This window comes from Macadamia integrifolia, chromosome 8 (assembly GCF_013358625.1).
Source record: "Macadamia integrifolia cultivar HAES 741 chromosome 8, SCU_Mint_v3, whole genome shotgun sequence".
NCBI classification, from domain to species: domain Eukaryota; kingdom Viridiplantae; phylum Streptophyta; class Magnoliopsida; order Proteales; family Proteaceae; genus Macadamia; species Macadamia integrifolia.
The window spans coordinates 10,396,243-10,409,059 of NC_056564.1; the positions used below are offsets into that span (position 1 = coordinate 10,396,243).

General features: G+C 38.2%; 1 protein-coding gene across 3 annotated transcripts in view; it reads right to left on the reverse strand.

Moving 5' to 3' along the window:
- Nucleotides 1-843: 843 nt before the first annotated feature.
- The window catches only part of LOC122087082 (peptidyl-prolyl cis-trans isomerase PASTICCINO1), a 45,324-nt gene continuing 33,350 nt past the window's right edge, over nucleotides 844-12,817 (reverse strand). For all 3 annotated transcript variants that reach the window (XM_042656066.1, XM_042656067.1, XM_042656068.1), the window contains 10 exons: nucleotides 11,314-11,462; nucleotides 7,460-7,557; nucleotides 7,281-7,350; nucleotides 7,055-7,114; nucleotides 6,038-6,094; nucleotides 5,005-5,073; nucleotides 4,761-4,838; nucleotides 1,780-1,881; nucleotides 1,617-1,688; nucleotides 844-1,535 (listed from right to left, as the gene is read on the reverse strand). In XM_042656066.1, the coding sequence (XP_042512000.1) occupies nucleotides 1,260-1,535; nucleotides 1,617-1,688; nucleotides 1,780-1,881; nucleotides 4,761-4,838; nucleotides 5,005-5,073; nucleotides 6,038-6,094; nucleotides 7,055-7,114; nucleotides 7,281-7,350; nucleotides 7,460-7,557; nucleotides 11,314-11,462 (1,031 nt within the window). In that variant the 3' untranslated portion in view covers nucleotides 844-1,259. The remainder of the gene's footprint in view (nucleotides 1,536-1,616; nucleotides 1,689-1,779; nucleotides 1,882-4,760; nucleotides 4,839-5,004; nucleotides 5,074-6,037; nucleotides 6,095-7,054; nucleotides 7,115-7,280; nucleotides 7,351-7,459; nucleotides 7,558-11,313; nucleotides 11,463-12,817) is intronic.

Below are 12,817 nucleotides of genomic sequence, written 5' to 3' on the forward strand. Positions count from 1 at the left end.
TTTTTTTTGGTCCAAAACACTCTCGTTGGTTGCAAGAGAAATTGAAAAAAAAAAAGAAAATAAGAATTTTCAAACCTAATAAAAGAACTTTTATAATCATTATCCAACATGGTAATAGGCTAGATAATTGAAATATTAGGGGAGGAGGGAAGGTGCAAGTAGGTAGGGTAAAAGGGTAGCCAGAGGTGGGAGCAATGGTTGCACAGGGGACACGGATGGGTGGTGGGAGTTTTAGGTTGGTGAGGGCATGGTAGGTGAGTTATCGTGGTAGCAGTGCAGAAGAGATGAAGAGGGGGTGGATGCGAGTGTTAGGATGGGTGGTGCAAGCAATGGGGGCAAGTAGTGATGGGAGTGGGAGTCTTAGGGAGCTGAGGTGGGGTAGGTGATTTTGTGGGAGGGGAGTTTTAAGTGGGGCGTAGTAGAGAGGAGATGAGGAGGGAGTGTGGAGAGAGAGAGGGGAGGTGGCAGTGGGAGTCAGCCTTCAGGGGAGGCAGGGGAGGAGGTGAACATTTAGCCTTGACGCCCAAACCCACCCTGACTCGCCCTGGGCCCAAACTAGGCTTGGACTAAAATTTCTGACTCAGAGATAGGGTTAGGGTTGAAAACACTAACCCTAGGTTAGGGTTGGGGGCCTAGGCCCAACCTGAATTTTAACGGACTTTTAAAGAAGGGATAACCTATTGTTATCAGACTTATTTGCCACAGGCCTCTGATCAGTGTTGGCCATTGGGTCATAGTTATGCAAGCTTTTGAATGTCTAGCATTCATCCTTTCATCTTAGAACGTCAACCACTCTGCCATGCAACTTGAGTAAATCTCTCAATAAAAAAGTACTGCCAAAGGTACGTCTAAAATATTCATTATTTAGATGAGCTATGAAATTGAGAAGTGGCTGGAAGGTCCTCTATCTTAACTACATAAGATCGACAGAGGCCGCCAATTTCCTGAAAAGAGTAAACAGCATTCATGAGGATTCAGAAGAGGGAGTTTGGCCCATCAGTTAATGGAGGTGCTTATTGAGATCTTGATTGGAGGTTAGCTGTGGCTACCTTGCACACCATCTTCAACTACCATGAACAAATCCCCAGTTTTAAATTGTGGCAACTAACTAGAGATGGTGAAAACATTACAACTCTGCTTTACCTTTGACCACTCAAATCAGCTCAAGCACTTCGGCTCACAATTGCTGAGGCCAAGTTGACTCAGGAAGGGGACGATGATAGGAAATTTTGCAAATGTGATTCCAAAACGACATGGCTTCACAAAATGGTACACCTTTCTAGCCCAAGAGCCGTGAAGAGTCTTCTGCCAGCAGGCCAAAACCGGGAGAACATTCCCACTGGAGGAGGCATAGGGTCTGCAGCTTTATGAGGTTCCTCTCCATCGTCTCCATCTGAAATAGTTTCATCACCACTCGAATGTTTATCATTTTCTGGATTTTGGTCCTCTTTTGTATCGCTTGTGACATCTGCTATTTCCCCTGGCTTCTTGTCAAACAATCCTTTAAATTGTTTCCGTGCCTTCCGATATACTTCCTGCAGACATGTAGGTAGTCACAAATTACAGAGCAATTGAATATTGACATCTCATGAAAATCTTTATGCTGTCCTACACACCTGCTCCTTCTGCTTTAGCTTAAGAAGAGCAGCTGTTGCATCAGGTTCTGAAGATTTGTCGATGCTAATCATCTGAGAGAAAAGTTAAATCTTTCGTGTAAGGAATGGCAGGCATCAAGTGATAAACCTTTGCGTATGCAGAATGATGGGATGCAATGAATACCGTTGTAAAATCATCCCTAGCATCCTGGAAATCTCCAGCTGCCATGTGTGCCATACCACGTCGATATAGAGCTTTGACATGTACAGGATTTGTATCTAATACCTGTATAGATCCGGTGAGAAAACAATTAACAAACTAGAAAAAATACTTCCTAAAGCTCCTATCTCAGGTCTTTCCCCCTAGAGTATCAACATGCTAATGCGTAAATGCTTAAACAAACAAAACAAAGGTAATCCAAAACATGGGTATTTAGATTTGGTGAAGAAATAAATAATACCAAATGCTTAAAATATATATATATATAACAAAAAATAAATAAATACCAAATGCTTAAAATATATATATATATACCAAAAATAAATAAATACCAAATGCTTAAAAATATATATATATATATATATATATTGAAATATCATTAACCTCATAGATTTCACAAAATATAAAAATAATGAGGGAAAAAAAAAAAAGAATTGCATGGTACAGGTATGTACAGAGACTGATTTGGAAGGGCTCATAAAACACGATTTCAGAACAAAACAGAAATATACAAGACCAGATGCAAGGGGCCAATAAAACAAAAAGGTCTAGATGAACGGTGGCAAAATCTAAAACAATGGATGACGTCCAGTTTGTAAAGGCTCAGTCAGATGTATTCAAAAGAAAATCTGGTCAACATCAACAATGTATTAAAGACACAAGATTTTTACTTAGATTGGCTCATTGACTTATTTTGTGCTTTCTTTTCAATCACAGTGGTACATTCTGGTACATTCCGGTTATTTTGTGTATCTAATAACCACCTCCAGATGGAGCTCTGAAACTAAAATCTGGTTATTTTCTTGGGAATCCAACCCTTCAGGGATGCGTGGATAACTTAGACTTTTCTGTGGGTCAGTGATTGGTTCTTATAAGGGTCTGATTGGTAGAAAGAGGGATTTTCCTCGTGCACAATTGTTCTTTTTGAAGATTGGTCTCGACTTTGTTAGTCAAAAAGCATCTGATATGGTGATTATAGAAGGAAATTCTTAAGCCAAGCAAGAGGTCACCTGCCCTAGGCTTTCACTATGAGAACTGAAGACCCTTGTGAGGGGTTGGTTTTACTAAGGGTCCGTTCTTTCCTCTCGTCGTTAATAATAAGGGTAAAGTAGATGTAATTGGCCTAACCAGACAAGTGTCGAGGGGTACGATGTCTTGTATTCCGTCGCTTTGCAAAAGTGGGCTGAATCTGAAGGGCCATTAAGCCTGGAGGAATCAGCCCACCTTGCATGTTATTATCGTTACAGGCGGGGCCTAAACAAACCAGCGGGTCCATGCAGGGGTTCGAACCCCCTAAGAAAAAAAAAATAAGAGGCTATATGAGAATTTCGGTAAATTTCTTGTATAAGATTCACTATATATTTGTGGAGGATGAGCGGCTATAACCCCATTCTCCATGATAGTGAAATAGATCACATTTCACCGTGGAAGTAGGCAATCTTGCCAAACCATGTAAATCTTTGTGTGCGATTGTGTGATTCTTGTTTGTGATTTCTATTCACTCTTGATGTAGATCCCCATCATGGGATTCACCATCGAAGGAGGAAGAAGAAGAGCAGCTTTGGAGCTACCATCAGCCCTTGAAAAGCAGAGCAGCTACCACCCAGCTTTAGTTTCCTATTTTAGTAGTATGGTTGTGTTTTTAGGAAGTCTTATTAGCTGCTATTTTGTTTCCTAATTAGAAGATAGGAGAAGTTTCTATTTCTGCATTAGTTTCTATTTTGTGTCAAACTTCTATTTTGTATTTTCAGACCTCTATATTAGAAGGGCCTGTTGTAGACACAAAACACGATTAAAATAATGAAGTTTTGCTAGCTCCCTCTCCTAAGAATGGAAGACAACAGCTAGGATAGTTGTGGGTGAGATACCTAGGCTGAGATAGCCTTCCCACCCACATCTATCGTGTTTGACATCTTCTTTTCTTCTTTTCCGTCCTCTGTTATTGCTTATGTGAGAGAGATCTGAGAGTAATTTTGGAGCATCGGTTGCAGGTTCTACAGAGTCCAGTTGCAGGACCAGCCATCATTTCTTCTCGGAAGCAAGGGATTTCAGGAGTAGCGACAGGACCTGTTCTCTCAACCCCAGTTCAGTATTTCTGGAAACCTTTTGGAAGAGTTAAAGACCACTCTAAGGGGAACGATTGACCAGGTATTTACCCTTTGATATTCAGCCAGATATCAGTTACAAACCCTCCCTCTAATCTGGCCGAAACCAGTTCTGCCTGGGTTTCTATCTGCTGTTGTTGGTTTGTTTACTGGGATTAGCTCTTGCTGCTGCAAGTGCCTATTTTGGGGGCTCTTTCTGATTTATATAGTGTTGATCATCTAAATTTCTGGTTCTTAATTCGTTCTCTATCCCTATTTCTGATTTCTGTTGAGGGTAATTAGAGAGATCAGATTTGGCATTGGTTTGAGCTTAACATATTGGGAGTTGTTTACCTAGGGTAACCTACTCTTACATTAATTCTCTACATCGATTTAGGGTTCTGTTTCTATAATAAGCTTATCTGGTTGGCCCAACATTTGCCATGCGGCATACTGTACACGAGGTCCCCTGCTCAGTTGGCAAGTTTCAGCCCAATTAGAGTTAGCCAAGTGGCAAACAAAGCTTTGAAAAGCCAGGTCAACAGGACTATGGGAGTGTACATGCCAACACATGGAATGCTGAAAATATATGGTGCATGGACATATGTGGGAGGGTATTTGATTGAATAAGCCTGGAATTTGACACATGGCCAACCCAAACATTGCCCTTTCTATCCAATGATAAGAATTACCATATCATTCTGCCACATAGCAGAATTACATCGGCCTGGTTGGGCCATGAAATGGGAATTTTCCCTAATAATAATAAATAATAAAGTAGCAAACGCACTGCACCACACCAGAAAATTTTCCAGAAAAACAGCACATGATATGACAGGAGTGCTAGGTCAGGGAGCTAACCTTATTACAAGCCTCAATTGATTTTCTGCAGTCTCCCATCTTTAGATAGCATGCAGCCACATTTAGATGTAATGAATTCTGCAACCGTCCACAAGAGAAGAAATGATACTTCATTCCAGAAACCATAAAAATTAAGTGATCAAAGAAAAATACTAAGAAATAATATTTAATTTAGTACCTATAAAACATAAGGCAACCAGCTACACAAATGAAGCCCAGTCTGGGGTTTACAAAGGACACTTACTCTTGAACTTAAAAAGACTTTCCCTTCCTCATCATCTTGTGGATTAACATGATTGAATTCCCGAAGCACCTGTCAAATTATCATATTTTATTATGTGGCAAAATGGAATGAGAAAGACTCATACATGTAACTTTTCATTAATTAAGAAAATCCTTTAAAAATCTGGGCAAAGAAATGATATATATGGAAGGAGAATTTTTTGCCACCCAAGAAGAAGAGAATCTCTTCATCCAAGGTGATGACCTTATGATTGGACTCCTGGACAATGAGTTTCATCACGAAACTCCCGTCCCTTATTGTACGTGATCGACAATACCCCTCCCTAGTCCAATCCTAGGGTCAGATGAGGTCGATTAAGAGGTTTGCTCTGGGTGAAGGGGAAACTCGGTCCTCTATGAAATACTAAAGGCAGAATTTCATCAAAAATTTGTAATAGAACACTAAGAAGTTTTATAGAAAAAAACTGTTCAGCACATGCTTAAGATGTTGGAAGGGAAAAATCATGATACAAAAGCCAGTTTCCATTAAGAAGCCAAGCTCAGCAGCTCTAGCACTATTTATGTTTTATTCTTTTCTTTTCTTTACTATTTACTTATTTATTTATTGCTTAATAAGAAATAACCAAAAATCTCTTGATGTACATATGAAGAATGAAATTAGTACTAGTGAGGCCAGACGCTCACCATACCTCATGATTACAACAAAATCATCATCCAACTGAGCTAAGCAATCACTAGCTAGCCACAAGTCATGGTACACTAATCAATAGCAGTAGAGCTTCCACTTTAAATACAACAAAAGAGAAGGAAACATTTGGATCATAGTTGACAAGGCATCGCCCAGGCGTCCAGGCGGCTTTTTCTGGATGGGCACCTTGTTGGTGTTGCCTTAGTTTTTGATCCCGCCTCAACCGCGTTGGTTCTCCTAGAAGCCGTGACGACTATGATTTGTATACATTTGAACTTACTAGTTGAACTTGACCACAGAAGACAAGGAGAACAATTAGGGGAAGTGCAGCAGGAGTAATACATGCCTTCTCATACTTTGCTTTAGCAAGCTCATACTTTCCTTCCTTGAAGAGCCCGTTACCCTGAAAACAAATAATAGCATTCCAGTGTTGAGGTTCTGCAAAACTAAAAATGTTAATCAACTCTCACCCTCATCCAGTGATACAAATCCACTCCAGTCCCCAGCTCTCATCCTTCTCTCCAACAATGAATTAGGAATTCAAGAATTTAGCAATACAGACATGCTATCATGAATCCAATATTTAGTGAACCAAGTAAAAGGTGGAGCCAGGGTACTCCAGAGAGACACACCGGGAGGGGAGGGGGAAGAGAGAGATTATTCATTTATGAAATGGATTTTGTTTGAGTGCATTTGCCTCTAGATAAACCAAAAGGAAGGGTTTTTTTTTCATATTTTTGTTGTTGCAGTTTCAAACTAACAAGAGAACAATAAGAGAAAAGGAAAAGGGCGAAAAGAAGAGAAGAGAAGAGAATTCATTCTCTATCTATCGGCAGTCTTCTCTTCTTTTCTCCCTTCTCTATTAATGTTCTCTCAGTAGTTTCTCATATTTATTCGTTTTTCTTCTTCTTCCTTTTATTGGTTGTTCTAGGTTTGAAAACGCAACAAGGTATCAGAGCTTTGAAAGAAAAGAAAATAAAACAACTCCACTGCAGGGTATGACAAGTATACCCCCGCTGTAGCATATAGCATAACTTCCCATTCGTTAGGTCCATTTTCAATTAGTATATATTTATGTATTGTCAGAAGGATATTTATTCTGATTTTATTTAAATCTGATATATTTGCAAGAATTGTTATCAAACTTTCATGATAAAAAAAGAGATAAGAGCAAAAGGGAAGAGATTTCAACCACAGGCCGTCTTGCCAAAGAGGGTGGGGAAATGCTGTTATGTCAAAGAAAAAATTCTGGAGATTAAATTAAGTACCACATGCTTAAGAAATAGAAAATGCTGGTTGAACTAATAATTGTGAGATAAACCATTGAAATAACCAATTAGATTTTAGGAAAAAGATGCAATACCGTGTTTTTTATCTTTTCTGCTTCATCCATTATACTTTCAAAGTTTAAACCAGTCCAATCCTGCAATATGGATTGCAATGATGAATGAGTAATATAGTTGATCCAACAAATAAGACATCAACATGAAGGGATTGCTTACAAAGATGCACCATATCTCAGAAAGTCTGTTTCAAAAATAATAAAAATTATGTTAGATAGGAAATTGAAAATATAGTTGTTTGATTACCCTTGGCATTGTAAAGTCAAGAAGTTCAATTTCCCACTGAATATGAGCACCCTCAGGGACATTTGCAGGCCTTGTCATAAAAAGGGCAAAAAGGAATATGTCATTACTAGTGAACCTATCATTCAGTTTTAATTCATGCTCCAAAGACCAAAGTAAAAAACTAGATTAGGAACAGCAACCTCGCAAACTTGTCATATGCATAATCTGGGGGGCAAGTGACAAGAGCCATCTCACCAGGGAGCATCAAACGAACACACATTTCGAAGCCCTCAGGAACCTGGTAAACCATGGGTGAATCTTACAAATTTTGTGATTTAATATAAATAGAAAATTAATACTGACCAACAATAAGAATAACATATGTTAGGAAAATTATAATTAAGATTTTGATATGAGGAAAACCAAGAACTAACTCAGGTTCTTGTAATTGCTCGATTTCCTCACTCAAGCAAAAACAGCCATTCCTCCTTTTACATAGAAACATAACATCCGCTTGCCCACCAATCATCCAATCCCCTCACTCACAGAGTCTACCCGATAACCCACCAAGCACCACAAGCAGCTCTCCCCCCACCCCCAACCAAACCACAAATAAGAAAAAGGAGCAATACCAGTGAGCAATACTAAGACAACAATGCAAGAAAAAGGAGCAAAGCAAGTAGATCAGCAACTTCAACTAGAAAGTTTCGAATCTGGTTGAAAAATTACATAATTATACAACAAAAGTCTGGCATCTACAGACTACCCCGATACAACAAAAGTCAACAGAAAATAAAATATCCTTTGAAGTTTAAACGATTGATTAATTACTCCACATATTGCCAAACATGGTAATGTACTGTGAATCAATGAAATGAAAACCAACAACCCAGCACCTTCTTTAAGAGAAATACTCCTTTTACATCAAAGCTGATCAACATTGTAACCATGGTTATCAAACCTGGACTAGGCTTTGACGCTGAGTCCTGGCTTTAATGATCTGACCTCTGGATCCAAAAACATGTTGTGGGACCATAAATTAATCATTCAGCGATGTTTTAAAACTGATTGGAGGCCAGATCGTCCGGCCCTCTGTAGTAAGTGATCCAAAAGACTAAACTGAGATGCAATTAAATGATAGGTCTCTTGCTTTCGCTGTGAGATGATGTGGATTCAAGTCTCACCTACGTTACCAGAGTGAGAGTGAGGGTGTCAAAATCCTAGGCAGAATGGGTTATCGGGATCGGCAAATAGATGAATAAATGGAATATAAAAATCTCACATATTTCAAAAAATTTATTGCTAGTCATATATATCAATAGGCTGAATAGAGGTAGAATTAAACAAAACGAGACAGTCTGACCAATGAAGAGCACAGTCTAGAGCTCAAGAGCCTCAATGGGGAGGAAGTGAGAATCATGAGTCTCCATAGAGCTACAAAACAGGCATGCCTCCTCTCAGGGAACCCTCATCCTCCTCCTCTGCTTTCTTATTCTCCTCTGGCCATGAAACTTCATCTGCCTTCTCCTTCTCTCCCTCCTCTTTTTCCTTAGCCTCTTCATCTGTTACCATCTTCTTTACTTTGGTCCCCCCCTTATGGGGTCAGATTCAGTATGTGGGAGAAGGCATTTTCAGTCACACACTAATGGCTGAGTCTGTCTCCAAATGTATGAACACATGATTTGGCAGGCAACAGCCAAATCAAATCTTGGGTAACATAGAGTGTCACCACCCACAGTATCAATTATTGTCTTGTACTTTTAGTGACCCAGAACGGTTCAAGTGATCTCCCTAGCAAAGTCTTATCTAAGAACACTGTTAGCTCTACAAAGTTAACATCCAAGCAAATACCAGATGAATCAGTGACTTATGATAAATTTATTATTCAACTTATTTTAGTATCTAACAATGAGATAAGGCCAACAAGTTATTCTTACGTTTAGCAAAACTTACATTTCAGCAAACATGTGGCTGAATGCTATTTATATTTATATAAATGATTCCTACTCCATCCATCCCAAATTGGCTGTCTTTTGAGAAGGAAAAAAAAAAAAAAACTACACACATTTTAAGGTGGCTGTTCCAAAGCATTTGACCCCACTACTGCACCAATATTCTTCCAACGTTACCCCCATACAGTGTAAAAAGATCAAAGAAGAGTTGATCTTCTGTCACAAAAAAAAATGAAGAAGAAGAAGAAGAAGAAGAAGATTTAGAGACCCAGAAAGAAGCCAGTTCGGAAAAAGGGGCCACATAAACCCAGTAGATCTCTCACTCATTTTTTCATCAGAGCTGGTCAATATCAAAAGCCCAGCAGCTCTACAAGAAAAAGACTGCTTTGTACGGTTCTTACAAGGTGCCTTCCAATAACAACAATAAACCCGTGATTGCCAAGAATGCACTATCTACAACCGAATTTAGCATATTAAGTGGACTTTTGATGTTGAAAAAGAGCAGATCGGGATACTACAGCTCTCTCTTTATTTCATTTACAAATCAAGCAGATGTGAGCTGCTCCCAGCTAGCTATTCAGGTCCATCATTCACGGTTCCAGCTGAGGATTATGACAAGCCTGAGCTAGTACAGACCACCAGTTGAGGATGAGTATATCATCTACATTCAATGCCGTTCCCCTGCGATACCTAAGTAGGAATAGGTCGGAGGTTCTGAGGGTCAGGTTCTGCTTAGCTTGGATGTGCATGCTAATCCAGTACCGACAAAGAAAACCTGTCTTCATATCCAAAGCTATATAACTACAAATAGATAATTGACAGTTGAATGTGTGGAAAAGATGAGAAGCTAGTGTTTCCCTTCAAAACCAGGGCTTAGTTATTGGTCTGACAAAAAGGTAAAAAATAATTCTATAGTGCCAAGGTTTAAACGTATTTATTCAGAAATTTTTTTGAGAATTTGACCATCAAGCGAAATGTCCCATTCCAATTGGTTCCCTTGTTAACCACCCAAAAATTATATTTCTTTACTCGTTAAATCATGCATACTTGTTATAGATCCAATAATGAAGATGAATATAGACTATGATACAGGTGCATCTTTGTTGTCACGTTCCCTATCACTGTCTTTAGTAACTACATCAAAGTGTTTACTAATCAATTACTAAACATAGTAATAATGAGTTTTCAATTTGAAGTAAGTTTCTGATTTACTGAGAGTTAAAGGTTAAGTTGGGAGTTAAGCTTTCGAGTCAATAGTATTCAAATAATTTCGTTTCTTTTATTTTCCCAATTGGACTTATGATTTGTAATTTGGAGTGCCCATTATCAGCAAATCATAGACCAATAGGAGCTTTTTCACGGGATTTTTGAGTTTCAAAAGATGTAAGAAGTTAGCCCAGTTATGATCTACATATAGGCATGTAATTCCAACTTTATATCCATTTAAGATAGGGTTTTTTTATGAGAAGGAAAGGGTTCTCTATTGTTATGGTTTGATGGTCAAACAATCCCTTATCTCCTTCTCTTTCCCAGTTTCCCCAACAATTATCTGGAATAAATTGCGGTCGTCCTTCCGTTCATTGCTGATTTTGGGTTGGACTTGCTATGGTGGAACTAAATCTTTGCAATCTATATCACATTGCTCAACAAAGCAAAGTCTGATCCACGCCAAACCTGAACTAACTAAACCACAGCAGCCTTAACTGAAAGCACTTCCTTTTAAGCTCGGACTAAAATGTCACCTGCTTGGAAGGGTTGAGGTTCACTCTCAATGCATTGAGCTTCCTCAGCTCATAACATTCCTAATCGTAAAGAACGACGATTAACTCCAAATAAAAAATGTTTGAAGTAGACGTAATATGGTTGTGACAGGTATAAAAGGCATTTGGGCTTTCCAAATTGAAACATAAAGGTTTTTCCCCCCTTGATATATTTCCCTGACATTTTCATTACATTGAACAGTGAATACCAAGATGTTTGATCTCCTAAAAAGCAAAACCTTCCCATTCTATTGTCCCCAAACAAGACAAAGTTGGAAAGAGTCGACTAAAACCAGTATAAATACTCAAAAGACAGGTAGAAAAAAAGAGGGTTAAACTCACACGCCCTTCTCCTGAGCTGAACTCCAAAGGGTGACCATTGTTATCAACTCTAGTATCATAGAACACACTCCTTTCTTCATTCATAAGCATGCCCTTATAATGGACGCATAGAAGACTGTCATGAAGGGGGCAATCCATTGGAAACTCACCTAATTATCTCAAAGAACAAGAAAAGCATAACATGTTAAATTCAACAATCTGAGAAGCACAACAAAAGAGCAACTTGATATATCACACATAACAAGTAGGTCTGCACAGAAAAAAACAAATAATACTCGGCCAAAGAAAACTATATCTGATCCATTACTTCAATGTTATTCTAGACAAGTGGTTGAAATTCTTGGAGGATACAGGAACAAAAACATTATTAGAAATCTATCATATCGAGAAGTAAAAACCAAGGCCGATCGATTAGGGTAGGAATAAGCTGCTCAAATTTGTTAGTTGAGGCTTGACCAGACATAAGACGTAAGTAAAAAAAAATTCCTGATTGTTTTTTTACAACCTTAAGGATTCCTATATCATCAACAAAATAATTCTCACCTCCCACATGTTAATTAATTTTTGTCTTCCAAAAAGTATCACTCTTAAATGATCACTTTCTCTTGTCCCTTCAAGGAAAAATAGGAAGACAAATAAGGGGGAAAAAAAAAAGCATCAAGGAACAATGGTGCCAAATCTTCAGCACCATTGGGATTGGGCACAATTTTAACAGTAAATCATTGAACAAATTTACCGGTTCCCCATTACCTTGAAACAATATAATGGATTTTTTAAAACTAAAAAACTTTTCCCCAATACTTCTCTCCTTTTACTTCTTTTCCAGTTTCACCGCTTGAGTCACTTATTTTAAAACACAGAAATTATTATTTTTTATTCTGAAAATGCTACCTCTTCTTCCACTTCTGCGCCTTATTTTGAGTAAATTTTCACTTTTTCCATTGACTATTCATTAATTTCTACTCAAAGTAAGGGAAATTATTCAAGATTAAGGGTAAAAGTGGTAGATAAGGTAATGGGAACAGCGTCAAACAACAGTTTTAGAATCTTAAAAGTCAGAACGTCTAAAATAACCAACAGCATAAATGAAATTTAAACAAAAAATGGAAGATGTAATGACAATCGTGTGAGTGCATTTTCAGAATTTTTTTTAATTTATAACAATGTCTCAAATGGACAAACTAATGATTTCAATCAAAATGATATACCTACATGGAATAAGATGCTCGCACATTATCTTTTGGAGAGAAGCTTAACTGGGGGAAATTTTGTTCCAAAATCTTGATCGCTTTGCGCACCTTTGCCTCTATTGGTACTTCGCCCAAAATTAGGATAGGGGCAATATTAACAGGATACTTCATTTTTTCTAAAACGATAAAGGCTTTCGTCCAGTAAAAACTTATCCTCGAATAATGGCTTTTCTTTCTTTCTTTTTTCTTTTTTTCCTTTTTCTTTTTTTCTTTTTCTTTTTTTTCTTTTTTTTTTTTTTTTTGGGGGGGGGGGT